General features: G+C 41.1%; 2 protein-coding genes across 27 annotated transcripts in view; one reads left to right on the forward strand and one right to left on the reverse strand.

Annotated features, from left to right (window-relative positions):
* The window catches only part of mycbp2 (MYC binding protein 2), a 53903-nt gene extending 38422 nt beyond the window's left edge, over positions 1 to 15481 (reverse strand). For 19 of the 24 annotated variants that reach the window (XM_047337386.1, XM_047337379.1, XM_047337382.1 and 16 more), the window contains exons 1-11: positions 15180 to 15481; positions 12030 to 12105; positions 7789 to 8004; positions 6023 to 6176; positions 5697 to 5893; positions 3965 to 4207; positions 3812 to 3883; positions 3306 to 3423; positions 3128 to 3201; positions 1170 to 1308; positions 878 to 954 (exon numbers count right to left, since the gene is read on the reverse strand). In XM_047337386.1, coding sequence (XP_047193342.1) covers positions 878 to 954; positions 1170 to 1308; positions 3128 to 3201; positions 3306 to 3423; positions 3812 to 3883; positions 3965 to 4207; positions 5697 to 5893; positions 6023 to 6176; positions 7789 to 8004; positions 12030 to 12105; positions 15180 to 15481 — 1668 coding nt within the window. The remainder of the gene's footprint in view (positions 1 to 877; positions 955 to 1169; positions 1309 to 3127; positions 3202 to 3305; positions 3424 to 3811; positions 3884 to 3964; positions 4208 to 5696; positions 5894 to 6022; positions 6177 to 7788; positions 8005 to 12029; positions 12106 to 15179) is intronic. The other 5 variants (XM_047337395.1, XM_035651453.2, XM_047337397.1 and 2 more) reach the window with 1 other exon arrangement.
* Positions 15482 to 15496: 15 nt separating this feature from the next.
* scel (sciellin) lies at positions 15497 to 26871 on the forward strand. Of its 3 annotated transcripts, none has more exons than XM_035651455.2 (26): positions 15497 to 15633; positions 20501 to 20538; positions 20639 to 20747; positions 20966 to 21028; positions 21144 to 21215; positions 21336 to 21368; positions 21478 to 21519; positions 21650 to 21685; positions 21782 to 21853; positions 21967 to 22035; positions 22337 to 22408; positions 22504 to 22572; positions 22678 to 22734; positions 22847 to 22903; positions 23265 to 23318; positions 23414 to 23455; positions 23563 to 23631; positions 23719 to 23769; positions 23869 to 23919; positions 24793 to 24861; positions 24979 to 25035; positions 25147 to 25215; positions 25305 to 25367; positions 25575 to 25683; positions 26239 to 26341; positions 26468 to 26871. In XM_035651455.2, exons 2-26 carry the CDS (start codon positions 20514 to 20516, stop codon positions 26482 to 26484), a joined length of 1530 nt encoding a protein of 509 aa, XP_035507348.2. In that variant the 5' UTR covers positions 15497 to 15633; positions 20501 to 20513; the 3' UTR covers positions 26485 to 26871. The 3 variants fall into 3 exon arrangements, with proteins under 3 accessions (XP_035507348.2, XP_035507350.2, XP_035507347.2); XM_035651457.2 differs by lacking the exon at positions 15497 to 15633 and adding an exon at positions 17473 to 17627; XM_035651454.2 differs by lacking the exon at positions 15497 to 15633 and adding an exon at positions 18980 to 19105.
* Positions 26872 to 27417: the final 546 nt, after the last annotated feature.

Here is a 27417-nt window from a genome sequence, read left to right on the forward strand (position 1 = left end):
GGTCAGCTGCTCCTATTTTTACCCATCCAGTCGCTCTTGGTTAGCATAATCTGAAGATAAAGTGCTCCGCGAGATTAGGCCTCTGTACAGACACAGAAATGTGCAACAGGCAACTACCCGGCGCGGCTATCTACAAAAGAAGCACACTGCACCACACCTAAAGTACAAACCACCACCACACCCACCACACACCCCAACAACCTACATATTTAGCATTCTCTTCCGACTGAGACGGTCTGCACAAAAATGTGAAATATCTTCTCTGACATGGCACCGCTTTAAAATGGGCCTGCTTTGCTTGATTACTAAGAATACGAAGAAGCCTGGAGTCTCACAGTAACTTCCTCAGGCAGTCTCAGTTCACAGATACAAACACGTATAATATGGTAAAATCTGTTATTTCATGTTTTTACTCTTATATAAGCTCATAAACATAGAATGATCCACTGCAAGGGAATCATTCTTGGTTTGTGTTTACAAGTGGGCATCATATGACAGTATAGGACGGAGCTGCTGCTTAGCTGGGTGAAATAACTTCCAGTTACAGCACCATAAACAAAGTGAACATCCCAAAAAAATGCAGCTTCCTCATTCTGAAAAAGCAATTCAGCTGGACAACTTTTTCCAAAACAGTAGTTTTGTTGTTATGCTTTGTTACAAACTGATCTTGGAAAATCTGACTATACTGTATGTGGGAATGTAAATTCTGTCATTGTCTCATGTGGCCAGTGTGACATAGAACAAAATAACACAATTAAGTGCTTTTTCCCCAGTTTCACTTTCTAAAATGCCTGGCTAGTCATTAGCAAGACAAATGTTCAGAGTTCAGCCGTTGAATCTGTTCCAACGTTCAGAGATTGAAGATTCTTATTCTCACCTTTCCTGAGGCAGTTTTCATCAGAGCAAACTCCCTGCCTGCTCCGAGCAACGCTGCCTCCTCATCAAAGCCTGTGCCTGAGGATAAAACATACTTTTTAGGGCCAAATAGACGAGAGAGATGGTTGAAAAGTTGTTGTTTTTTTTTTATTCCTCTTGGTTTATAAAGAACTTTTGGTTAAAATACCCATACGCATATAAAAGTGCCTGTAGTAGGTATACAAACAACATACGCATATGAAAATTGTTCCCGCGACGTCATGCAGATATTGGTCCCATTTCATATCACTTACTGATGATGTGCAGATCCTTCTCCAGGTCAAAGAGAGAGATGCCGCAGGCGTGCAGACATTTCCTTGCCAGCTTCAGCTGCAGTTCCTGCTGCAGGGCCGGGTCTGAGCTCATGGTATAGATCCGCACCACGAAACCATCCTGCGGGGGTCGGGCCGACAGTTACAGTGTGGCATTAAGAAGCGGCTGACTACTTAATGAAAACAGATCTGTGCTCCTGCTGAATGAATGTCACAATCAAAATGTATGAGTGAACGGTCCAGAACCATTTATTTAAGCTCATTTGCTTTCTTGCTGAGAGTGAGAGGACACCACTTTTAAATAAAAGCATTCTAAATTTGAATATTCAGCATATGGACATGAGTGATATCAATACATATGCATATTGAAAATACACGAGGGCTGAAAAGAAAGCTAAAAGCATATTTCTCAAAATGTCTGAAGTTCCAATAATTTGCGTTGGAGACAAACAGCCAATGCGATTCTTAGGCCATCAAAGCGTTTGCGTGCGTGTTACTGGCCATGAATGCATGTGTGCATTTTGGTGCAGTGGGTAATGAGGCAAACCATTACAACTGGGCCTCACATACCCCGCACACACACTCATAAATAATGTATTGGATGCAGTTTGGATTCACACATGGATTTCAACATGAATGGATAAGGTGGTGTTACAAAACAACTCTGCATTAATTTAACATAAGAGGCTATGGCAACCTAAAGCCAAAGCAGTGTTGAAAGCATATCCATGAATCTTAACAACAACATGAAGGGTGTGACATGATCCATCCACAAGTCACACACACACACTTGGTGTAGAGCAAAAAACAGATGATAGAACTGCCAGAGCTGTAAGTGAGCCAGACAACAGGGGATGTGGATGAAAGGGACAGTTTACAGGAAAGGAACAGAGTTTAGAGAGGACCACGACAGGAAAAATAATCGCGAGACAACGGGGATATAAAAATGGGCTGAAGGCTGGTGCGTAAATGGTCCGATTTTGACTGTGTGGTAATGACAGCACACTCATCTAATGTGTTTTGACTCCTGCACATGTCCCACTCAAATCATTAAATAAGCACTTCTATCCTCTGGCCAGTATAATCCTTGACTTTCCTCCCTGCATGTTACCTTCTGACTGTTCCCTCGACATCAGACAGTTCACACACATCTACCTATTTTCCCTGCATATGCATTTGCTGGCTGATCACTGAAAATCCATGCAGTTTCTGAGCCCCCCCCTCCCCCTGATTAGCCAGGACACTGGTATCCAGGAAGACGGCCAGCTTCAATGGCTAAAGAAATTCTGTATTTCAGATCTTCCCCTCCCCCACCTGACATGAGAGTGCTCATGATGATGACTACTGCTTGTGAGATTAAGCTCTCCGGAGAATCACACATATGGTCCCACTGCCCTCGCTGCCACGCCCACATATACACGTAACACACAGACACAGCTACATCCCCTATGTGGCACAGCTGGTCATCAGCTGAGGGTCCCCCTAGGTGTTTGACTGACAAAAGATTTGGTTTTCATGAGATAGAGACGTCACAACTAAAAATAGAACTTGCTCAGTTGCACAGGGTTAATAAAGAAAAAGAATAAACAGGAGAGGGTTTGATTGCACTGATGCGTATAAACAACTCATCACAAAGAAAATGTCCAAGTAGAGACTGTACTGGTCTCTGTATCGCTTTCCTTTCACTCCAAGTAAGTAGGACAACTGCTGAAAAAAACTACTCTGAGACATCTACTCATCCTGCGTCATTAACTTAACCACAGTGATGCAGCGAGTGAATGACTATGTGAGATTCTAAAAAAACCTGACTTTGGACTTTGTGTTTTCTGGATTCTATTACACATTAGGAGGAAATCCTGAGAGCATTGAGGACTCCCCCTCCTGAAATCAATTGAATTAAAAGATTCACATTTTGTTTCAGCTGGAAACATTAGACTCACATCCTTGCAGGCTGCGATCTGGTTGATGTACTCTCCGTCTGTGAAGATGATGTTCTGTCCATCTGAGTGTTGTCCTGCAGGTCGGCGCAAAGGGACAGTGAATATAACCAATATTTTTTAATATTAACACCCACTTTCCATGAGTTTTTTTTTTAGTTTTTTTAATTTTTTAACCAACCACAAAGTGTTGTTTCAGCACCTGGCATGGTGACAGTCCCCTCATGCTCCAAGGTCTCAGGGTTGATCTTGACGGCCGCCATACTGTGGTTAGTTGTGTCCCGATACAACAAGTACCCCTGAAGAGACAACACAGAAATTACTACTACTCTGCAATCAGAAAGGACTTTCCATAACATTAGCTGTACATTTGTTGATGTTAGGGATTGCAAAGTGTGTGCTCTAACTTAGACAGATTGTCCATTTAAATTAAAAGTTAAAATGTCTTTCAGGTCACACGCCTTAAAAACAACATAACAGGAGTTGTTTTTTTTCAAGTTTAATGTTGTTTAAACACCAAACTAAGCTTCAACTACAAAAATGAAACAAAACCATTGACATGAGTTAGAGATCAACTCCATTGTCTACAGTAAATGTGATAAAACTTTTCCCATACTCATTGCCTTTTCAAAGCCGCTCCACTGAAATGTGCGTGGAGAGCATCTCGATGAAAGCTCAACTCCCTACCTGAGCAAAGCCGAGCCATGATCTCTTCTCCTTCCGATTCCTGATTCGGGACGTGGAGTTGTACACGTGGCCCTGTGGGGCATTGATAAAATGAGCAGGCAACCACAAACACTGATAAATAGGTGACAACATGCAGGTGTGAGAGTTACATACCCTGACAGTTCCACTGTATCCAGAGCCCACTTTGTACAGTCCGTCTTTGCAGAGCAAATACAGGAAGGAGCCATCTGTCTGCAGAAGACAGCGCTCATCGTCATCGATGGCCACCTCTTTCAGCACCCACTTGTTCATCAGGGCCCCGCGTTTGATGCCATTCCCGAACCAATCTTGAATTTGAATCTTCCCCACCAGGACGGCCTGTACACTTCTCTGTAGCGCGTTCAGTATTGTGGGCACCTGGGGAGATTTAGGAAGAGAATGAGGGTGAAAACCTAATGGGGTGCTAGTTGAGAAGAAGAGTATGCACCAGGTGGACACAGGCTGGTTAGCTTCTCTGTTGCTCATTAAATTAAAATGTTTTATTAAGCTGCCTTCAGACATGCACTGAAGTCCAGACATTTCCCTGAACTTTTGGAGGTCTGTATATGAGAATGCAAATGTTGCTTGGAAATTTTCCTGCAAGCCCCTTTCCGGAAAAAAGGTCAGAGTCCATTCCATGTAAGAATACAGCAGGAAAGTCTCCAGAAGATTCACGGCGATCGAGTGGGCACTCTTCCCAGGCGCCACCCCTCACCTGAATATTACGGAAATGTTCCTGCTGTTGTAAACGCGTCTGACCCGGACAATCTCCTGCTGCATGAACATGAAAATTTTGGGAGTTCAAGTTTGAAAACTGCTTTAGAAACTGGTACTGTGGTTACCTGCGCATTTGCCCTCTCCTCATTCTGAGAGCATTTTCACACACACTCCCATCATTTTCATGGAAGCTATTACACACACACACATCACTGATCTCACCATTCACACAAATGCAAACAAACACACTTGACACAGACTTGTAGAACACGTATCCCTCCAGCCTGCCTGTCATTGTGATGAACCACAGTCACCACCTAAAAAATTATGAACTAGGTAAAAGAGAGACACAGGTCTGCGTCTGTGGGGGACAAAATGTGTGTGCGATCATATTCTGTCAAGTACAGAATATGATCTTCATGCAGATAACGGGGAAACATTGTCATGGTCAAATAGATTGGAATTAAGTAGCTATTACTCATGTTTCTCCCAACAGTTTACAACAGCAGTTTCACTATAAAGCAGAAGTAGAGAGGAATAAACACAGAGAAGAGAGACAGAGGACAAACTTGAGATCTAAGCAAACAGAAGACCAGCTAATTGGTGGAAGAATGCAGGCAGGGTAACATAATCAAACAGAAGAATCGGAGAGGCTTGACATTTTCCAAAACTCAATTTGTGCCGTCCAGACACTGCTCCGAGTCTCTCTGCTCAGAGGAAATGCCTGGAGGAGCCAGAGGTTACAATAGCCACCCAAAAGAGCTACTCTGGTGGTCTGAGGCACTGCCACTAATCTAGCAGAAAAACACGACTGGATATTAGAAAGGTTACCCGGTAATTCATATGTAAGCAACGGGATCATCTTGAAGTCCTATTCCAAGATATAGATGTTTATTTGGTTTAAAATGGTGATCTGAACATGTAATCAGTACAAAGATTAGGAAAATAACATCTGATTACCCGTAGTTAGTTGTGCCAGCAAAGCCTCACATAACAAAATTACCCACAGCCTGACTCAACTTACTTTTGTTTTTCATATGAATGCCAAAAATAAGAGATATATGAGAGACAAAATAAGGAAGAGGAACACATTACAATAGTTCAGTCAAATTGCCAAATGCAATCTGATTAATTTTAACTGGTTAAATACCTGTATCGTCTGGCAGGCGTGGCTGCCGTTGTTGGTGAGGATGGCGGACACGGCCTGCAGAATTTTGCCGGTGTCTCCCCAGGCCACCACCAGACTAAAGAGGCAGGCGCAGGACAGGGCAGTGATGGCCTGTCCCGTCGGGTCATTGGGCCCCGTGCTCCGGACCGTGGTCTCCAATAGCAATTGGAAAAGAGACTCTGAGGAGGCATACAAGGGGGGAAGAGGTTAGATATTAGAGAAAAAGAAAAATGTGGATGTGATTCCGGATGAACAAAATAAGTCACCAAAACTAACTGTGGCCTCAAAATTCAAATTTTCAGCCTTACCTAGCACATCAGGGGGCTCAGTCTGGAAGCCTTCGGGCTGTTGTCCCTGTAGCATGTCCAACAAGGCTTGCAGGCTACGCAGGCACAGTGAAGGGTGAGAGAACCGAGTCTCTTTTATCAGTTCGAATACCCCGCACAGGCCAATGCCGATGATCTGCGGACACACAGAGAGGAGCACATTTCTATGCTGCCGTTCCACGGACAAGCTGCGATACCACTTTATTGCACGAATGAAGATTAAACATGCTGACGTTGTGCACAGATGTAGATGTATGGCAGCACTGTAATGAAACAGAACTGATAAACAGAAGCTGGGAGTGGATGCTTTCTTTTTAGAACCATGGTCTCATCAGGCTACAGCAAAGCAATCTACATCTATCAAGGGGCCACTGACAGTACACTCACGTATCACCGACTTCGACATCCACCATTAACATTTTGTACAATGACAGACAAGAGTGCTTGGAGAGAGTAGACGAAAGATGTCTGGCCTAGAAAAGGATGTCGTTCTCTCTCTCTCCCCTTCTCTACCCGTCTCTCAGTATGGCTTGTTATTGAATCAAATAATGATCCAATGTTCCCTCCCGTCTCAGGGAAGAACTTGTTTTGTTACAGTGAAATGAAAGCATCTGCGTATAACTGCTTTTAAAAAAAACAGAAAAAATAGATAAAATCATCCCAAATGGTATGATATATCAAGATAAATACAATATATTAGAATATATATTAAGATTAATGGACAAGTAAAAGATATTCTACATGTTTAAACACATTTGTTTTACAGTATGTAACAGAGCAAATAAGACTCAGCAGGCTCTTTGTTTGGTGCTACTTAATTGACTCAAACACAAAAGATCCTAAAATATGGCCAGATACGCAATTAAACTGGGATTAAATACTAAATCCCCTTAAATATATTATAATCAGTAACTAATTTAATTTGTCTGAAAGAGGTTAAAACTGATACAGCCTTTCCCAGTCAACCATAATGAGCTATCTGTGACACCTCAGTATGTACAGCAGCCACACAACAACAGTTAAAATCAACATACAATTATTGTGAGGCATATACATCAAAAACAGTGCTGTGACTCTACATTCATAATTTATGGTGTCCCTGCTGCCTCACTTAGACGGCAAGCTAACAACTTAATTAAACTTACATTTTAAGTATAAGGAAGAAGCTTTTCACATTCTTTTATTCTGAAATTTATGGTCATGAGCCCATCAAAATCATTCAACACCTTGATTTTCAGATGGTTTTGTGTTGTTGATTTGATGCTCATCATGTGGCTTGCTATTTTCCTATATTTTTAAGTTGTAAAAGACAGCATCAAAAGTCAAGTTTACACGCTATTAATGCTCATAAGGAATGCAATAGGTATGTGTTAAAGTGCAGATATAAACAATCAACATATATTGCGTTGAAAAAGATCATTACAGATCAAATAGATAATGTTTCCCACATTTAAAGGATAGTTCACAATTAATATAAAAAGAGACTAAGAAAGATAAACCAGCAGGTGCAGAGTAGATGAGGGAGTTGGGGGGAACAGAGCAACAGCAGCTGTAATCGTCACAGGGTAGGGGGGATTCATACCTCTGGTAAAGTGTAAATTATCACAGCAAAAAAAAAATGATGAGCCCTACTTACAGGCCCGGGGGATAAAGGATCAGTGCATCCCTGAGATAACGAGCACAGACTGGCTCTCACCTTGAAACCAGCATGGAAGCAGCCAGTGCTAGCCCCCCCCCCAGACTCATACCTTTGGCAGCTTGACGGCTGGCTCGCGGTACTCCTCCTCCTCCTCGCTGTCCGAGTCTCCGCTCTGCACTGAGCTCCTGGAGGCCAACGCCAGGGAGGCCTCTCTCTGCTGCCAGTCCAGCACACAGTGCCGCACATTGCAGTAGACATTGAATGCAGATGGGTTGCTGTGCACCTTGATGTCCGGCACACAGAGGGCTCCATCTATACTGTCGGCCTGTGGGAAATAAAACAGAGAGTGGAGGTGGTCAGCAAAGTCAGCGAAACCTTTTCCTGGTAACCTCGAGTATTGATAAGCTTTTTTTTTAGTGCACCACAGATGTCAATTCTTTACCAGTAGGCCTAGTTATGAAGAGATGCCAGCCGAAGGTTGTTCCTTCACAAAAGACACCTTTCTGTTTATTGACATCATTTTTAAAATTGCCTTCAAGCTTTTTGAAGCATTCCGTCTTGATAGCATTCACATTTGACAAAAAACATTTTAATGAAAATTTCAAATTTTAGTTTTCAGGTGGAGTTATCATTACTGCCTTATCTATAACAAGATTCGTAAGCATGAGACTCTAGGCAGATGTTAGCCGTTTTCCAGTGGACGTGTCTTTTTTACGGTCTGTTCTGTCATTGTCCTCGTATTTAGTCACCGACTCGACTGTGAAATTAAATAACTCCTCGCTTTGCTTTGAACTCGCTTTTGTACACTGCACTTGGCAATTGCTGAACCATCTCAAGATCAGCTTTCACGGCACAAAATGGCTTATCCAAAATTTGATATAACCACAGCTCATTGTTAAACTTTCTACTCATGTTTGAATTTTTTGGGGTGAATCACGTCCACCCAAAAACTCATGTTGTACAGCTTGAAAATAAATGTCTGATTTGGGGCTATATTGATGTAAATATCAGCCAATAATTAACATGAAATTGCAAACTAGAAAAATCTGAAAAAAGGGGAAATTTACATTAAAACCATTACAGTAAAGCGCTTACATCCAGATAATCACTATGATTACAGAATCACAGAGAAACGTGATAAACTGATTAATTGATAAGCTTCCCCCTATCTGACCAAGCAAGGCCTCTTTTTTTTCTTTCTTTTTTTTTTTAACTACAGTGCCGACGCAACCTCTAGAGAATCGTATTGATCGATTGGGACTCTCTTGCAGTGCTGCGCTTTTGGCATCGCGATCACAGGGGGTGATGTCATCCATTTGGAAAGAGGGGTCGTTCATTCTCAGCTCAAACCACCAGGGAGGATATTAGCTCCCCTCTCATCTAACAGTGCAGTGGACCGCTCTCCTCCGGCCTTACTGCTAATGTAGCATTTGTGACAAAGTGATTGTACAAGCATTCACATAGGAGTGGACTGCCTGGAAAGAGCACTCAAAATTTAAAATGTAGAAATCATATATAAACGCAGCACATGCAGCACGCGAGAGATAACAGTAAAACACAATAGTGGAGCACCGACAAAAGGGCTGAGATAGGAAGCTCAGCATTTGTGGCCGACATGTACCAGGAGAGTCCCAACTAAGATTAGTCGCGCTTGATTCATCAAGCATATTGCAAAATTATGGTTTGTTTCCATTGTTTTGGAAGCAGTTGAAACAAAAACAAGATAAGAATTAGGGGGAGAAGAAAATAATTGCTAAGATGCAGTGGAGTGACCTCAAGAGAGCAGTTGAGATCAAACATCCTAAAAAATAAGGCTGAGCTGAAGTAGTTCTGTGAGGAAGAGTGGTCCAGAATTACTATTAGCTACAGAAAGAGCTTGTCTGAGGTTATTGCAGCCAAAGGAGGTTTTGACCAGTTACTAAATCCAAGAGTTCACTTATTTTTTCCACCCGCAGTGTGAATGTTCAAGGGGATGTCTTCAATAAAGACGCACAAGATTATACTTGTTTGTTCGTTATTAACCTTGGCACATTGTGTTTGTCTATACCTCTAAATTAGACGAAGATCAGATAAACATTTTATGACACCCAATTCATTCAGAAAACTACGTAATTCCAAAGAGTTCTCTTTTTCTTTTCTTGCAACGTCTCATCTGATTGTATCGGTTTGTGTCTCTGCCTGCACTTGAATGATGATTTAATGGCCATCTAATAGCTTTGGTACTGAGCCCCTGACCGCACTTAAGACATCTACACATTTCAGCTCGCTACTCCCCATACATTCAAGTCACAGAGTCGGTCATCCATTTCTCTGAATGATAAAAGAAGTGGCCATAGGAAGCAAACTGAGCCCTCATACTTAAAAATGACAAATTATTTAGAAAGCACTAACAAAGACGTTTCATAGTTTAACTTTCTATATTTATCAATTATTTAAAAAGTGTAATGCTGTAAAAATTGATTTCTTTTTTCTATCTAATTTGGGTTGACCCAAATGATTTAAAGCTTTAACTTTTGCGATGGTAAACAATGTCCAAATCAGTTATTTGATGGCTGCATTATTGTTGTTATTTTTAACTATTATTATAATTATAAACTGTATACTGTGAGACTACAACATAGTTAACTTTAGTTATAGTATTCTGCCTCACAGCTCTGATTTAACGTTACCAGCACGGACATTAGGGGAGATGACATGACCACGTGGCTTATGAGTTACAGCAATGCTAGCAAGATGTCTTAAAGGTAAAGGAGTCTGGAATAACTTCCCAATTTGTGACATGCCAAAGGAAACTGGGATTTCTGGCACAACAACAAGTTTTCCATCACCTGAAAACTGTACTTACTGTAAGTCATCGTGCTACTGCTAAAATGCTGCATGCTCACAAAAAAATATAATGATGGAGTCCAATTATGTTCCTCGTCTCTCTCTGGCATCCCCTCCCTAATGACGTAATAAATTAATAATATTGTGCCAAATAATTTTGAAAGAGAAACCACCAAAAGGACAAACACTTAGCCGGACAAGTTATTCTATTGAAATATTGTTACATTACATTATTATATGAATCATAGTTTTTGGAAAAGGAAAATCGGTCATCTGCTTGTACACAAGACGTTACATCACGGCCTCTGTTGGGATGATGAGTGTTTATGCTCTGTCTTTTGTTCTGCCTCCACTTTCTGATGTTTGTATTCACAGAAGCAGACAAAAGCGGGAGAGAAGAGGCCCTTTGAAATCACACTCTTGTCTGACTACGCGGGAGTGAGGGGCATGACCGAGCAAGAGTGAGGAAGAGACATAGAAATACAGCGTGACTGCCCGTGTAACTACCCATGTTTCTATGCCTGCCTGCCACTCTATTCTCTGTCTCCAGAAAATCAACTGACTGAGCAAGTCATTCTAAGAGAACTTGACTGACTAGCCCACTTTCTGTCCTTCTGAGCTACTATCGCGTATCACATCTCTCTAGCTTGCAAGCTGCAGGGGGAGAAAAAAACAGTGTAATAAGGTTAAATCCAAGCATTGACTAACAATATTATAGAGCAGGCGGCCTTCTCACTCCCTCAGAAAAAACGACAATGAGATGAGTCAGTGCAAACTTAGTGGATCATGTTGACATAAGTTGGGGATTGACTAGTTAACCTATGTCCACGCCAAGCAACAAAAAAAAATACATCAGCATCCTCTGGTACAGACTAGCCTCCCCCTTTGGATGAAGGAGATTGAGGCCGGTAACTGTTGCCGTGGAGATGTGGAACACATTAGGTCGCTCGGCAACAGGACATCGTGCACAAGCCAGGGCCACTCCCATTTGTCTCACAATTCTGCCTATCAACCTCTCCAGCTTCGTGTGAGGATGAGCTTCCTGGCACCTGACCCAACGCCACCAACAAAAACAATGACTCTGCCAAACACCTTCAGACCACAGACGATCCAACTTCCTCTTTAATCTTAATTCAATCTGTTGGAAGTCATTAAGTAGAGTCAGACATGCTGTGAGGACTAACCAGTGTACACCTAAAGCTGCGACAGTTGCAAATTAAAACTGTCAGTCATGTTTTTAAAGTTTTTCCAAAAGCATTATACGACATGTAGACATTCAATTGTATCTTTTATCTGGTTTAAGTACTGAGGACATTGAATACGGGACCTATTTGTGATTGAACATTGCAATCATTAACACTGCATGGTGTTTTAAGGCAGCCTTTGTAGAGTCATGGTCTTATCAGCCTTCTAAACATATCTATTGATAATATCTAAAAATAAATACAGCAATCATGCCATTACAGAGAAGGAGAAATGTGGAAATGTGCAATTTCTTTTTTTAAACAGTAAAGCCTCTCTTACCTTTGTTCGTGATTTGACTTTTGACTTGACTTTCTGTCGCCTCTTCAGTTTCTTCTTACTCAAAGCCTTCTTTCCCCTGAAAGTGTAAAGTGATCACTCAGTAATGCAAAATATACCACATACTTAAGCAATGGTTACAGTCAAAACACATGGAATTAAATTCTGTTTATCTTTTATTACAAGCTTGCGATAAGGTTATGGTCAAAATATTTCCTTCAAGCCAGTATTGATTATGTAAAAATAAAATAAAAAGATGGTCACTCAATACTCAATAGAAAAAGAGCACTTCCTATTATATCTGCCATCAAATGGCAGTTCTAAGTGTTTATCTCATAATTTATGTCCATTCAACGAGATTGAAGGATTTTCTTTGTTCTGTTGGGGATGCAATTATGATAAGACATATGTAAGAGTATACTAATTGTATTACTCATAAGTGCGACTGTGCATTGTTTTCTGATAGTGTGTTGCCAAAGAAAAGTACCTTTATATTCTTCAACCCTTTGAGCATAACAAGCATGACAAGATGGGCTCCTCTCTCCCACCAACATACCAAATCATAATCAGGCTCACTGAATCAGAGGGACAGAAGTGTCTATCTGATATTTACGTTAGTTGGAAATATCAACAAATCCATCATGGAAAAAAACTGACTTGCATTTAGTTGAAATGGTTTCCAAAACAAGTCCCTAGGGCTTCCATGTATCTGACTAGGGCTGCAATTTCCTCTGTTTTCCCATTATCTTCTCAATGAATCAGTTAATTGTTTAATCTATAAAATGTGAAATTTATCCATAATAATTTTCTATAATTTTCCCAAGGTGACCTCTGCAAATGTCTTGTTAGCATTCAACAGCCCAAAACACAAAGGGTTAGGCTTAGTTCAATTTATAATTTTTGCTGTTAGATAAGATAATGTTTCAAAATAACATCTGTAGAATTTTAAGTTTTTTTGTTTTTTCTTGTTGCTCATTCGAACAGACCAATGAATTCAGGGGTTGGTTATGGAAAAATGGTGTTTCAGTGGGACTAATAGTTGACACTTCAACAACAGTTTACATTTGCATGTGAAAGTTTTGGATAGGGCAAGACAATTAATCTAAATAATATTGAAATCATAATATGGCAAGGCGTAATATTCAAACCGAAGGTGCGATACATTTCTATTATACTCATATTATATTGAAGTCAGCCTAAGTCTTTTCATTCTTTCTTAAGGAACTTTCTCCCATTCTTTCTTAGATTTCACTTGAGGTTGTGAGATATCTTGAGGCATGTGTAAGATCTATCTCAGTCATGGGACTGTGAGGGGCGACGCCATAACTTTCAGCTTATGTTCCTTCATCATGGTGGATTCATGAGGTACACTGTATATGGATGATCATTGCCTTGTCGTAGAAAGCCGGCTTCTCTTCAGTTTCGCTTTCCTGACTTGCTGCTGCTGCTGCTGCATCACATTTGCATTGAGAATTTACTGATACTCGGTTGAACCCATTCCTCCCTCTTATCTGTGCAACGTTTCCTGTGCCAGCGGCTGCCACACAACCCCAAAACACAAGATAATCCACCCACACACCCACAGTTCTCAAAGTTTTTTTTAACACACGTGCCCCAATTACTGTTGAATTAAGATTATTTCAAGAGCATTAGATAAAATGTAAGTCATCGGTGCCCTCTACATTTATTACATTCAATCTGCACTCCATACTTTATATTCGGTTCCTGTATATTACACATACTGTACAGTATTTCCTTTCTATTTCACATTTTCAATTTCTTTAGCTTCTCTATCCCTTGTGGTTTTCCCTAACTCTTCCTTTTGCACTATTTCGAATTTATTAATTGTATATATTACTTATCTTATTTTTGGTTTTTGTTTTGAACTATTGCACCGTGGGTCAGAGACAAACGGTTTTTCAATTCCTCTGTTTGTCTGGAACGATATTGCAGGAATTGACAATAAAGTTGACTTGACTTGCTTGGCACAGGGTTTGCACTCACTTTTTGCCCCCCACTCGAATACACAGAAGGGGAGGCCAACATTTTAGCATGTGAGTGTGCTGGCCCCACGATGAAAGTAAGAGCAGAGCAATCGTTGTAAACGTCGGGCTGAGCAAAACAAATCGGTTGGCTGGTGATGGAGGGATGAGGATGCTGCAACGACCCAGCTCCTCAGTGCACAACCTGAAGGATCACAATGACGTCACTGTATTACTCGATTATGCCAGAAAAGCAGACGAGTTCATCCACCTCCCACCAAACATTGTGTAAACGCTGTCAGCGCAAATATGCTGTATTTGTTTCTGGGTTCAAACACATTTATTGATTTTTTTTGTTGTTGTTTTAATCAAAGTGGAACTATGCGTTAACACAACATGGGGAAGGGGCTGATGCGCCGTTACGTCCGTTGGTGGTTTTGCTAGCCCTTTGAAACAAGCAACGCCAATGGGCCTAAACATACACAGCTCACGTTATATTTAAAAACAAAAACAAAATAGGAATGGTGAGGTGGTGGACATTGTGATGCCAACGTTAGCAATGAGTGTTTAACAAACTAATATATATTAAATATTACACGAGCAGCGCGTTTGTTTACGTTTAGCTAGTTAGCAGCTAGCAATCTGCTGTCATGACAGCTAGCCAGCTAGCTTGTTTTGGGGGAGGGAGGGGGTTTGGGGGGGGGGGGGGCTACATGGCGACATTATAGCACTTTTGCTTTTTTATTTCAGAGGCAATGTGTCAAGGCAAGACTAAAGGACACCAGGGAGCAGCCGTGGTGTGAAGCCCCCGCGCCTCCCCAGCGCAGGGGGTTACGTTAAGTAACGTTAGCATAGATGACACACGGGTGAGCTAGGGAAGTCAAAGCCAAGATGCTACCTAGCGAGCTGACCCTCGTGAAAGGTTGCACCTTAATTATGCAGCTGCCGGTGTGTTGTTGGCGGGCGAAACAATGTCTACCGCGACGGGGGCCACACCGACTCACCAACCGTGGATGTGTTTTAACTTGTACGCGGCTGGTCGTTCCGACGCTGCGCTTCGTGTTTAAGGGGTTAACGTTAGCACACGGTCGCTAGCTCGGCTAGCACCGCAGATGACAGAGCCAGCTCCTTTGATATCCACACAGTGTTTTTAGAGAAGTGAGCCACTCACCTTCCTTGGTTTGTCCCTTGCTCTTTGTCGTTGATGGCGGTGGTGTAGATCCGCCGGTATCTCTCCGCCAGAGCTCGCCCCGAGAGTAGGAGCTGGTACCGAGTCCGACAGTCCGACTGGGCTCCGGGCGTCGGACAGGGACCCATGCCCGAGCCAATGGTGGCGAGATCGGACCCCGCTCCGGAGACCACCCGGACACCCAGCCCCATCGACGGCGACGCGGAGGGCAGAATCCCGCCAGCACCGCCGGCACCACCACCGGCGGCGGCGGCGGCCGCTGCCGCAGCAGCAGCACACATCATCGTTCTGGAGAACAATGCATATATCACTCAGAAGACCGCACAGCGAGGTGACATCCGGCCATCGGAGGCGATCCCCGTGTCGCTAAATCCAACACACGTCACGTCATCCGACCGCTGCGAGCTGCAGAAAAGACCAACGTTTATCATCCACGGTTAGTATGAGTAGCCAATGTGGTGGCGCAACTACACACGGGTCCTTCCGATCCAGCCCCAGCGTCAACACGCTGCTCGTCGTCTGGAAGAGGGCAACAAAAAAATATATGTATATCTCTCTCTCATCAAGCCATAACAAAACAAAACAAAACAAAAGTCTCGTGGAATCGCATCAAAGGGCGCCGCTCATTCCGCCCAAAAATCCGCCCTGCTGTGTTTCGGTTTCTCCTCGTTCCTTGATAATTTCCTGACCCCGGAGAGGCAGCACCCTCAGCTGGGCTGCCATCTTAGCTCCATCGGTCCTCCCCTCCCCGGCGGAGCGTTGCGTCGCCAGCATGCCGGGATATTTCCATACGAGCGAACCGAGCGACCATTGATTTATCTGAGCGACGACCTGCCGGTTGGCCGCTGCACAGCTGATCGGGCAGCCGTGGTTGTTGCCCTACGTGGACGTCGACCGCCTCGCACAGACGATGCAATGCACACTTTCTGGGGCGATTAATCTGCAGAGCCCCTCCCAGTTCGATCTAAAATTGGCCCGGTGTGCAACTTTAAAAGAGCGATTAATTGCTGCCACAATCCATTCATAGCGGCCGCCTGGAATGATGATGATGATCAGTGTTTGTGTTGCACTTCCTTCTCCGGTGACCAGCCACTGAGCAACTGTGACGTTTTGCCCTTTAATCTGAAGACGCGCCTTTGATCTCGAGACGTGCCTTCTTTAACAACTCATTAAGGTTTGCACAAGCCGGACTGCGGGATTACATCCGATTAGTGTTACAGATAGTGATCTTCACCGTGCAGGCCTATAGTCGAGGCCTTGCTATACATGGCCCCCTGATCTACCTACTGCAAAATGATGTGCCATATCAAATGCACTATATGTTCATTTCTGCCTCAAAGCAAATGCCACGTGCCTCAGTAATTGCAACATTCTGATTTGGCAACACTTGTATTTTTCATTGGTGATACCGTTAAGGGTGATTCAATGGTGCAGAACAAGCACAACTACTGCAGGGGGGCTGTGTGTTGGGTAACATCAGCCCCCCCCCCCATAAAAAATGGCAGATATGACCAAAACACACAGCAAAGCAAAGGAGGTCACAGAAAAACAGATCCAAACAGTGCAGATATCACAGAAATGTACATGATATATGATATATGACATTTCTACAGGTACTATATGTATCACTGAGTACATGTATGAACTGTATGTATTTACTGAGCGGATTGTCCAGATGCTTTAGTCGCCTGGATCTCTCTGTAGTCAAAGTTAAATCCAATCAAAAAAAAAAAAGTGGGGTGTGTGTATATATATTTATGTATATGTTGATGTGCATGTAAATTTATTGAGAGAGAGAGAGAGAGAGAGAGAGCAAGGGAGAGATATACACACAGGCCCTTGTGATGCTTTATTGGCTGCAAGGCTTTGCAATAGTCCAATGACAAGCGAGGGGGGGGTCGGTCCCACGGTCTCTCCTCATAGCAACCCAGGAAGCATTTGCAGATTATCCTGCGCAGTATCAGAGTAAGAGCATGTAGCAGTGATGACAGCTGATACTTACCTGCTGAATTTATGAGCATAAACCTGAGGGACTGTGCTATCGGGTTTTCGATGTGAAATATTACAGGTGAAAATGGAATGTAGTTGAAGTGTTTTGTAGTAATCTTTTGCAAAAGCACCATTAATATGCCTGATAACAAACTGCTGACATTAATTGTCCCTCCGTTCCCTAGTGGCCCCTCAGATAGATGGTGATAAAACGAGAATGATTTGGTGTGGAATTGTGTCTTGTGAAGTTGCAGCAGCCACGTTCAGAAGTGGCTCACTAAACCATTGGTTGTCTCAGCGCTCTGTCCAATCGCAGGATGAAGTGTGGAGGGAGGATGGGCAGTACATCTAGGTCGAGATGATGTCATAGGTCAGGGAACAAGCATGAGTTGAACTGACTGAGATGAAATCCAGTTGCCATGAAGACATTCAGGAGCCAGGGTCGGTATAAACGTCTAGATAGGTTGTTGGATTGATATGAAAGTGCGTCAACGTAATCAATTGTCCTGATATGATAGCAGGCTTCATCAGTCATCATACTAGAACCGGTTGCTTTGACTGAATGAGGGAATCATCGAGACTTGCACAGCGTTCAGGATCTTGATCTAGCTCACGAATGCCAATAATACCAACATGCTGAATTTGGTGTTAACTGTGTTTTTTTTTGTCATTCTAAGTTAATGTACATGCTTTAATTTAGCTGAGTACGATTCTGGGTCAGTTAGGACGTTAGTGAATGTAGGAAGTCTGCATTCCTTTCGTGCCGTCATCGTGACTAGGAGGGGCGCACTTATCAGTCGTGTGTTGTCACACCCTGGTATGCTATGCACCTTTCATACCTTTGATCGCACAAAACATGGCACTCCCAGTAATGAACTCTCAGTCGCTGACAACATGACATGTAAAGTTCAGCCCTGAATGTCATTTAGGTTTTTCCGAGCACCACTGATGGTTTAAACCTAACATCTTATGTCCTATAACTCTCACGAAGGACCTCAGGTTGGATTGCTTCATCTTAATCAAAGTTACTAAACATGATCTATTGAATGTCAGTCAGCTGAAGTTTCATTCAAAGACAAGGATACTATGACAATCCTCACACCTCAACAAAAACTTTAACCTGAGTGTGAAAATCATTTGAAAACACCATATCTTACTTTTATCAGCGTGTGTGTGTGTGTGTGTGTGTGTGTGTGTGTGTGTGTGTGTGTGTGTGTGTGTGTGTGTGTGTGTGTGTGTGTGTGTGTGTGTGTGTGTGTGTGTGTGTGTGTGTGTGTGTGTGTGTGTGTGTGTGTGTGTGTGTGTGTGTGTGTGTGTGTGTGTGTGTGTAAAGTCCACTTTAAGTCAGGTCTTGTATTAAAAAGTCAGCAGCATATTAATACACAGACATAATGCAGGGTCATACTTTTCTCATGTTAAATTCAAGATGACAGATCCGTAATAAATCTAGATTAACGATCAATATTAAGTATAGTCAATTTTACTTGCATTACGTCACAGTCAATATGGGTAAAACGTTCCTATTTAATCGTGTGTCAAATCATATTCCATTACATTCAATAAGGAAGCCAGAGAAGCAGAAATTCCTCATTCATTTTTTTGCAGTTCTGCCTCCTCCTTTGTCACCTAAGTTGAATGACAGGTCCTTCAGCACCCCACCCAAGGGGGGTGCTGAACTCTCAAACAGAAAACTGAGCACTTAATGAGGCATGAATGGCGATGACGGAGAGAGAGAAATCCAGAGTGAGAGGGAGACAGTATTCTTTTATTGTTATGTGAGGCCACACCCTTGTGTGGCAGTAGAATCTCCTCCCTCAACATTTAAGGCGAAGGAGTGACAGGGGTGTGATTGCACACTGCTGAGAGATAGACAGGTGTCCGGACACAAACTTTAGTGAGGATTTACTCTTTCTGTGGAGGTACGTAGCCTGTCTCTTTACGGATATTCTGTCCGTTTCCATTAATGCACTCATGATTTTCAAAAGATGTGACAATGTGCTTTGAAAATATAGATAATTTTATCTGTGGGAGTTCTTTGAGACAAGGTGACCAATGTACGATGGGTCTTGAAAAATTACATACAGAAAGGTTTTATGTATGAGGATCGAGTAATGATGCAACTATGATTGTAATAATTCTTTTAGTGACTTTACTATGAGTATTACATGTCTTACTGATACTCCTGACATACGGAAAAGGCACACATACAGTACAACAAACTCTAGGATTTCTTGTGCAAGCTTGCCAATGTTTATATTACTTAATATGAATCCCATAATTGCCGTAGCGTAATGTTATATCAAACATTGAAGTTGACAGTTGAACAGCGTGTGTTGTCTTGATAAGTGTTTTCGGTTGCCAAACCAAATTAACAAAAATTATAAAGTACAGGAAATATTTCAAGGACAATTCCAGAATCAGACCGATCGTTAAATGAATTATAACTGTATAATCCTCAGAAGCATTTTCTTTAACTTACAAAGCACGGACTCTTGAAACCACAGATTTTACTGAGACTGTCTTCAAATTATTCAGGGTTTATTTTTCCTCAATCTCAATAACTCAGAAAGCTCCAAGACAAGTTTTGGTTCAGTTCTTTAATTCAAGACATTTTACATGGGCCTGTCATACAAATTAGAACAGGAATCAAAGCTACTTCACACAAGCCAAAATAATATATTTTTAAAAACCCACCAATAATCAATCTGTTATTGGACAAATAAAAGTCGTCAGATAGTAGATTGTGTGTCTGCTGATTGATCTATTGTTGCATTTACACTTCCGACCTTCCGCGCTCAGGCTTCTGATATGAACGTGTTTGTGCTGGTGTGAGCATGTAGTCAGAAGGACACGATCTTTATCAATAGTTAATGGCATGTTATGGGTACACTCCCTGTGTTTTGCTGACAATGCTGTGTTTGTAGAAGGTGTGTTGTGGAGGGGGCGGGGTGGGGGGTGTCTTCATCTGGATTCAGATCAAGACAAACCAGTTTAATCAGTGAGTCTGGGGCTGAGGAGAGTTGAAGCCGATGCACTGCTGCCTGGCCCCGTGACAACGCCAGCATGAAATGACTACACACATGAAAATGTGCACACGAGTTCATGCGATGAGACAAAATAATACGTAGATATTAGAGATTTCGATCTGAGTTTACACACACACATTCACTGATCTCAGGTGGAACCTGAACACAGATCTGGTAATGTACAGTATATCAAAGGTCGCATCCCACAGTACCACCTAGTGGATAATGTACCGGGTTTTTTCATTACTGTATGTGATCAATCCCCCGCTTTTTCTTTCACACTTACAGGTGAAGTTACAAAATGAGCAAGTATACGTTCCAGTCATGTAAGTACTGACAAATATTAAATAAGAACATTTCACGGAGTACCAATTATTTATCATTCATCACTTTTCATTCATATTTCCCTTGTCTTCCGTTGTGCAGCTAGGAAAACCAGCACCAGCCAGACGATCGAGGATAGCAAGAAGAAGGCATCTCTCCTGAATGACAAGAGCTGGATCAGGAAAGATGAAGAGGAGGATGAAGATGTTGAGTAAGTCACTACCATACATTCCTCATGGGCAAATGGTCCTTTCGTGAACATGCATCTAAAATATGACAGCACTATTGGGTGTGCCTAGTAGTTCATATCTCAGTTTACACCTTCTTAAGAAGAAGTCCTACTACATTCCTTTTGCAAGTCATAGTGTTGAATCATCTCTGATGGTATGAATGATAAAATATATTTATATTCCCCTTTCTCTCCTTCAGCCGCGACCCAAACTTTGGCAAATCTGTTCTGAGCCGTTACAAATCCAATGAAACTCTTGAGAGGTAAAACAAAAGTTTCAAGTTTTCCTCAAAAATGTGGTGGATGGTTGTAATTGTAGATAATAATTTGAGTCATTCATTCTTTCATTCAATGTGATTTATTGTATTTTGCTCGTAGTTCGGGCGGCGATGAAGTGAAAACCACCAAAACCATAAGCACATCTTCATCTGTGAATGCTCTCACCAAGAGGTATCATTTATATAAACTTACTAGTATTGTTTTCTGATGTTTATGCTTGAACATGTGTGATTATTCGTATACAAAAGGGTTGTGTAAAGAACCTTCAATTGTGATTTTGGTCATTTGCAGATTCAGTGGAAGTCAGGATGAGCTGAGGAGCAGGTTGGTGCAGTATGCAAACAGTATTGTAGTTTTTTGCCTTTTTCATTTTTTGCACTTGCAGTGATTTTAATAGTACTGTGGCTTAATAATGCCTCTCTACTTCTTGCAGCACCCTCCCGTCCAGCAAGTCCACATCCTCCTACACCAAAACGTATATTTTCATAACACAAATGATGTAGCAATATCTTGTGTTGTTCCATGTATGACACATAACGTAAAAATCAACAGAGAAACAATTAATTATAATGTGCAACTCTGTTTTTTTTTTCATGTCACTACAGCACCAGGACTTCTGTTACAGAAGAACCAAAAACCAGGTACACTGCAAATAATTCAAACCAGCGAGGGAAATATAGACATTATACACTGAAGCATCTTCTAACCTTTGTGTCGTACTACTCTTCCTTCCTCAGCACCACAACCACCACGGTCACCAAGGATGGCAAAACCACTGAGACAACCATCTCCAGCTCCCAGAGTCTTAGGTAAAAAAAACAAAAAGCAGCATCATTAGTGTATTATTTTTTTATTTTATTTTATTAAGTATGTATCAGATAAATAACAAAAGGCTGTTTTTGGGTCGTTGGTTTTTTTTCAGATCTCCTGTGATCAAATCTCCCACCAAGACTGACACTTTCTCTGAGCGGGTCATGTCTTCAAGCAAAGGGTAAAAAATAAATATCTACTCTAATTACGGGGTTTTTTGTATTGAGGCAAAAATTAAATTTGAAAATTGAAAGTTGAATTAATTTTTCCCCCTCTCTTTCTACCAATTCTAAAATGCATGTCAGGAGTCTAATGCAAAGAAGGCAAAAATAAATTAGTGTACCACTGCCTTAATGTTATCACACATTGTACGTAACAGTTCTGGCTATAGAGAGGCTACAGTGATTACATTGATCATATCATGTTGGCTTGATCTGTGTCTGTATGACGAGCTGATTAGTTGCAACATCTTTTTCCCACAGGTCACTTTACTCAAACTACTCACCGACCAAAACAACAAAAGTGACTGAGACGACCGTTACCAGCGACAAGGAGTAAGGAGTCATTTTCAGATGGTTGCCATTGAATAAGAGTAGAGTTTAAAATCTATACATCTCACTACAATCTTTAACAAAAAAATTCTCTGCAGTGCGGAGAACAAACTTTATGACAGCCTCATCCCCTCGTCCATCAAGGGTGACGTCTCTCCCACAGACAGGTGACATTTTTCAAATCTAATCCACAAAAAAAATTGTGACATCGATCGTGACACCAGGCAATTTGTGATTATATACTGTACTGAGGTATATTTTCTTTTTTACAGCAAAAGAACCATCTCCACAACTGAGACTAGGATAGTGAGAAGCAGCCTTGACACTGAGTAAGAAGGACAATTCAGGGTGTCATCCAGCAAATATCTGACCTCTGAAGATCACTATACTAAATATCGATTAGCAGATTATTTATACTTTTTCTAAATTATTTCTCTCCAGCGCTGAGGACAAATTCTATGATACACTCAGGTCCATTAAAGATGATTCCACAGAAAGGTAATGTTTGCATTCTCAAGTTTGGTCTTACTCTCACTAACAACAACCTTGTTTTAAGTTCCCCATATTAACCATTTATAACAGACAAACACATTGTGCTATAAATATTTAATAAACGTTTGATAAAATTGTTATGTAGTTGTAAAAAGATGTACGCATGTATGAATTTATTTGTTAACAACTAAGTTCCTGGATAAAATAATCACAATTGACAAATGCTGTACATTAATAAGCATTTTAAATACATTTGCAGCTCCATGCTAATCAGGAAGACTTAGCATAAAGTTAGCATCTCATTTAATGCTAGAATAACTGCTTATTGTAAATCACAATGTAAGAAGTAATGTTCGCTTTATTACAGCAAAACAACTGTCACCAGCACTGAGAGAGTGACAGTGAAGAGCAGCAGTAATGGGTGAGTTACATCAAGAACACTTACACACACAGACAGAGATGGTTGTCATTGAATAACAATAAAATATTTTCTGTAAAATTCTCTTGTCTTTTCAGAGAAAGTGCTAAAAGTACAACTACAACAAGGACCTCCTCTTCGTAAGATAAACATTTATCAATAATTTTTTTGAATGAAAGTACTCTCAAAATATAAGGATTTGCACTCATACTCACCATATACATTTTCCATGTTCTTATCTTCACAGGGCTGAGGATGACCTGTACGGAACCCTCCTGCCTAAAGGCATCACATCCAGTCTGTCCTCTCCCTCCCGGTGAGACGTCTCAGTGAATAACTCTTAACAAAACAAGCCACCCTATGATTGTTCTGTCACTGAAACAGGAAATTGTCTCCGTCACAGAAATTCGAGCATCACAAAGAGTGAGATTGTCACAGTGGAGAGCAGCAGGGGGTGAGTGTTGCAGACGACAACATGAGAACGACCTGGTTCTTTGTATCTGCAGTATATTTATCAAAATCTCCTCTGACATTTATCTTTGTGCCATCTCAGAGGAGGCAGCCCGACTCTGAACTCTCCATCCTCCACCGGAAGAGTCTCCAGGTAAACATGTTTGCTGTACAATGCACAACTCAGAACTGGTAAAGAGTCAAAAATAACATGATATTCATTAATATGACAATTAGATTATATTATTTACATAAGAAATACTATCTAATCAGGCTGTTTTCTTTCAAAAAATTTAATTTGAGTTGTTTACTTTGATCAGTTTTAGCTTTAAAAGTTTTATCTGAATTCTGATGTTTTTTAAAGAGAATAACAAATGTACGCGTCTATTGTTATCATATATTTTATAGAATAACATAAAATTAGTGTTTAGTAAAACTTACAAACGAGCAAAAATGTAAACAGACTCTCATTACCCTTATTTTGTCTATTTTACACCAAAATTACAAATCTTTAAAAAAAATTAAAAAACACAAACACAACAGGTCTATGACTAAATGTTATTTTTCACAATATTTGTTATGTCTGCAGGGCTCAGAGTATGAGTAGAAAAACATAGCTCTGGGGTATATGCCTTTTGTTGGTTTTGCCAGACACCACTAGGGGGCATATTGTCACATAAAGTGATTTCTACATTCTACATTTGGCTCCAAACGAATCCTTTTTTTATCAAATTAATCTCCCATCCGGTAAACAAAATTGCTTGTGTCTATGTGTAAAAAAAATAACATTAAATAATATTTTTAGTGTGCAGTCAAATCAATTAGCGTTCTGGCATTTGTACACTTCCTCATCTTGCCCATACAGTCACCTTCAATAACTGTTCTGTTTGTTGCTTTTTGGAAATTTGTACTTTTTCCATAGTTAACAACCTGCAACACTGTACATCTAATACCTGATATACTCAGATGAATATATATACATTTCCAGCTTTTGTCCAATTCATTCCTGTGCCTCTCTGACACACAGTTACAGCATGTACAGTGATGATATTCCCTCCACCCGCACCACTTCCTACACCGTCAGCACCAAGCCCAGGTACTCGTTTGACTCCTTTCATTATCTCTCACACTATTACACACACAGACACACCAGGTGAAAATACTGATGCAGAATTTTTATCACCCTCAATCTGCTCTGTGTTTGCACACACAGTGAGGACTACAGCAGCGAACGTAAATCCTACTCTTACTCCAGACCAGACGCGAACAGGTAGGAAGCGTTGCAGTCTAAATCCTCAGATTTTTTTCTTTTTCTTCTCTTTGAGTGCGCAAATATTATTAATCTCACACATGATCTGTGCCTCACCTTGTCTTCCTATAGCTATGACTACAGCAGTATCAGCAGTCCCACTTCCTACTCATCATCATCATCATCATACAGGAGCAGCAGGTATTTAGATGATATGGGTTGAATATTGGCATTCAATAATTAAATAAAAGCAAGACTCTGACATCTGATGACTGTAATTCTCACATCAGGTCAGATGACAATCTTGGAGACTCCGTCTACTCCAGTAAGAGTGTGTATGCATCTCCTGAGAGGTAGGAAAAGTCCAAGGGCCGTCTTTGTTCATCTTGGAGGGAGTGGTTTTGCAAAAAAAAAGTTTCCAATCATTTTCAACCGACATGTAATAAGGACGTGGGCTTTTGTTTTTGCCAAAACCACCGCTTCCGAGGTCAACGATGATTTATGTTTACTGTTCATTTATCATGTTGTTAAAACACCTCATTGACCCCTGCCCCATACAGGACGGTGCTTGAGAAAGACCTGTGCACCTCCTGCCGCAAGCCCTTCACTGCTGACGCCAAGATGGTCCTGGATGACATGAAGATCAACTGCCACGCCACCTGCTTCAAAGTGAGTAGATTTACAACATCAGCCAGCACGAACCATATTTCCCCTGACCCTGAAACCGCAGCAGCGACATCATTATTTTTTTACTATCTGTATCTTTGCGAGTTTCCTGCTGCGACAGGTGTTCGGTGATATCAGTGCACACGGTTTATTGCCCGAATAGCTCCACTTAACTTTTACACCTGACCACGGTGCTAATCAGCTGCAGCAACTGAGAACACGTGAGTGGGCGTTCACAGCTTCTGACCTGCACAGCAGCAAGCAACCGCGGCTGTCAGATGAGTGCGATGGAGGAGAAGGGAATGTTTTTGTGAAATAGAAAATGCCTAGGTGAAACTACACGTGTGTTTTTACGAGGGACTGTGCAGCCGCCGCTCAGCTTGTGTCTCTCCCCTCGTGTGTGTGTGTGTGTGTGTGTGTGTGTGTGTGTGTGTGTGTGTGTGTGTGTGTGTGTGTGTGTGTGTGTGTGTGTGTGTGTGTGTGTGTGTGTGTGTGTGTGTGTGTGTGTGTGTGTGTGTGTGTGTGTGTGTGTGTGTGTGTGTGTTTGTGTTGGAACAGTGTGCGGTGTGCAACTCCTCTCTGGGTCATCTGAAAGCCGGGGACAGCATGTGGATCTACAAACGTATGGTGCACTGTGAGAACTGCTTTGAGGTCACCAGAGGTAAAAAAAAATATATATATATAATAATAATGATACTAAAAGTCATGATAACGCTCCAATTTAATCTTTATGAATGTCAATGCAGATATTTTTGAAATGTTTTTCCTTTTCTTTTTACCCCTACAGATAAATGGCGTCGCTGAGTTTCTCCCAAGCGTTCGATGGAGATAGCCTTATGATCAAGAGTAAAAATGAATTACTGTTCATCAGCATGTTTTGGGTGACACTGGTTCTCCTGTACTTAGGCCATTTTACAAGTTAAGATGTTAATCAGATTTTTTTTTTTTTTGGCAAATTAGTTACAATAAAGATGTTGTTTTTGCTATTATATTTAGTTGTAACTGTGTTGTTGACATTGTGATATTTCTGTGTCTGTCATAGGTTGAAGATAGCATTTCTAATAATCTCTTAGGTCTGCTGCCTTTATGGGGACTCTTATATGTAACAAGATAAGTTGGTTTTTTTTGCTGTATTTAGGGCCGGGGGCTTTTTCTGTGTGCAATAAAGATAACTGATGCATTTCTATCTAAGAAGTAGTGACATGTGGTAGTTCTTTTCCTTGATCATATTGATCTTTATTGTATTTGAAGAATAGTTATCACAGTTCTGAGGTATATTTCTCTTTTACAGTAAATTTTCTTATGGCGAATAAGCAAATGTGAGAATATATCATTTTATAATTCTAACAGAATTTTTTATTTCCCTCAAATTCAATTAGTTGAGTTCCGTATTCCTGTAACACTATACAAAATTCATCATCTATTTTGAAAAAAGACTGACTTATTTTAGCAAGAAACACATTTTTACGTCTCTTCATGCCTCTTCATAGGCTGCGATTGACAGAATAACAATGGCGATTTTTTTTTCTATATTCTCAATCCCATTATATATATATATATATTTCACGGATTCACTAATAAACAAAATACAATATATTCTGTATTAAGACTAAGATTATTTCCTGTGTCAATTCTTTTTGATATTTAGAAGCCTTGTCACAAATTTGCCCAAAATGTTATTTTGTATTCGTGAAGTAGTTTTTTTGCCACAACTGACCAACAAGTGATGGAACCACT

Source organism: Scophthalmus maximus, chromosome 14 (assembly GCF_022379125.1).
Source record: "Scophthalmus maximus strain ysfricsl-2021 chromosome 14, ASM2237912v1, whole genome shotgun sequence".
NCBI classification, from domain to species: domain Eukaryota; kingdom Metazoa; phylum Chordata; class Actinopteri; order Pleuronectiformes; family Scophthalmidae; genus Scophthalmus; species Scophthalmus maximus.

What these genes read in the sequence shown, in the direction of transcription:
- scel (XM_035651455.2), top strand. Translation starts at nt 20,514, where the DNA reads ATGAGCAAGTATACGTTCCAGTCAT. An exon ending in ACCGTCAGCACCAAGCCCAG is followed by an intron (nt 24,862 to 24,978) that starts GTACTCGTTTGA and finishes TTGCACACACAG; the next exon opens with TGAGGACTACAGCAGCGAAC. An exon ending in GCCACGCCACCTGCTTCAAA is followed by an intron (nt 25,684 to 26,238) that starts GTGAGTAGATTT and finishes GTGTTGGAACAG; the next exon opens with TGTGCGGTGTGCAACTCCTC.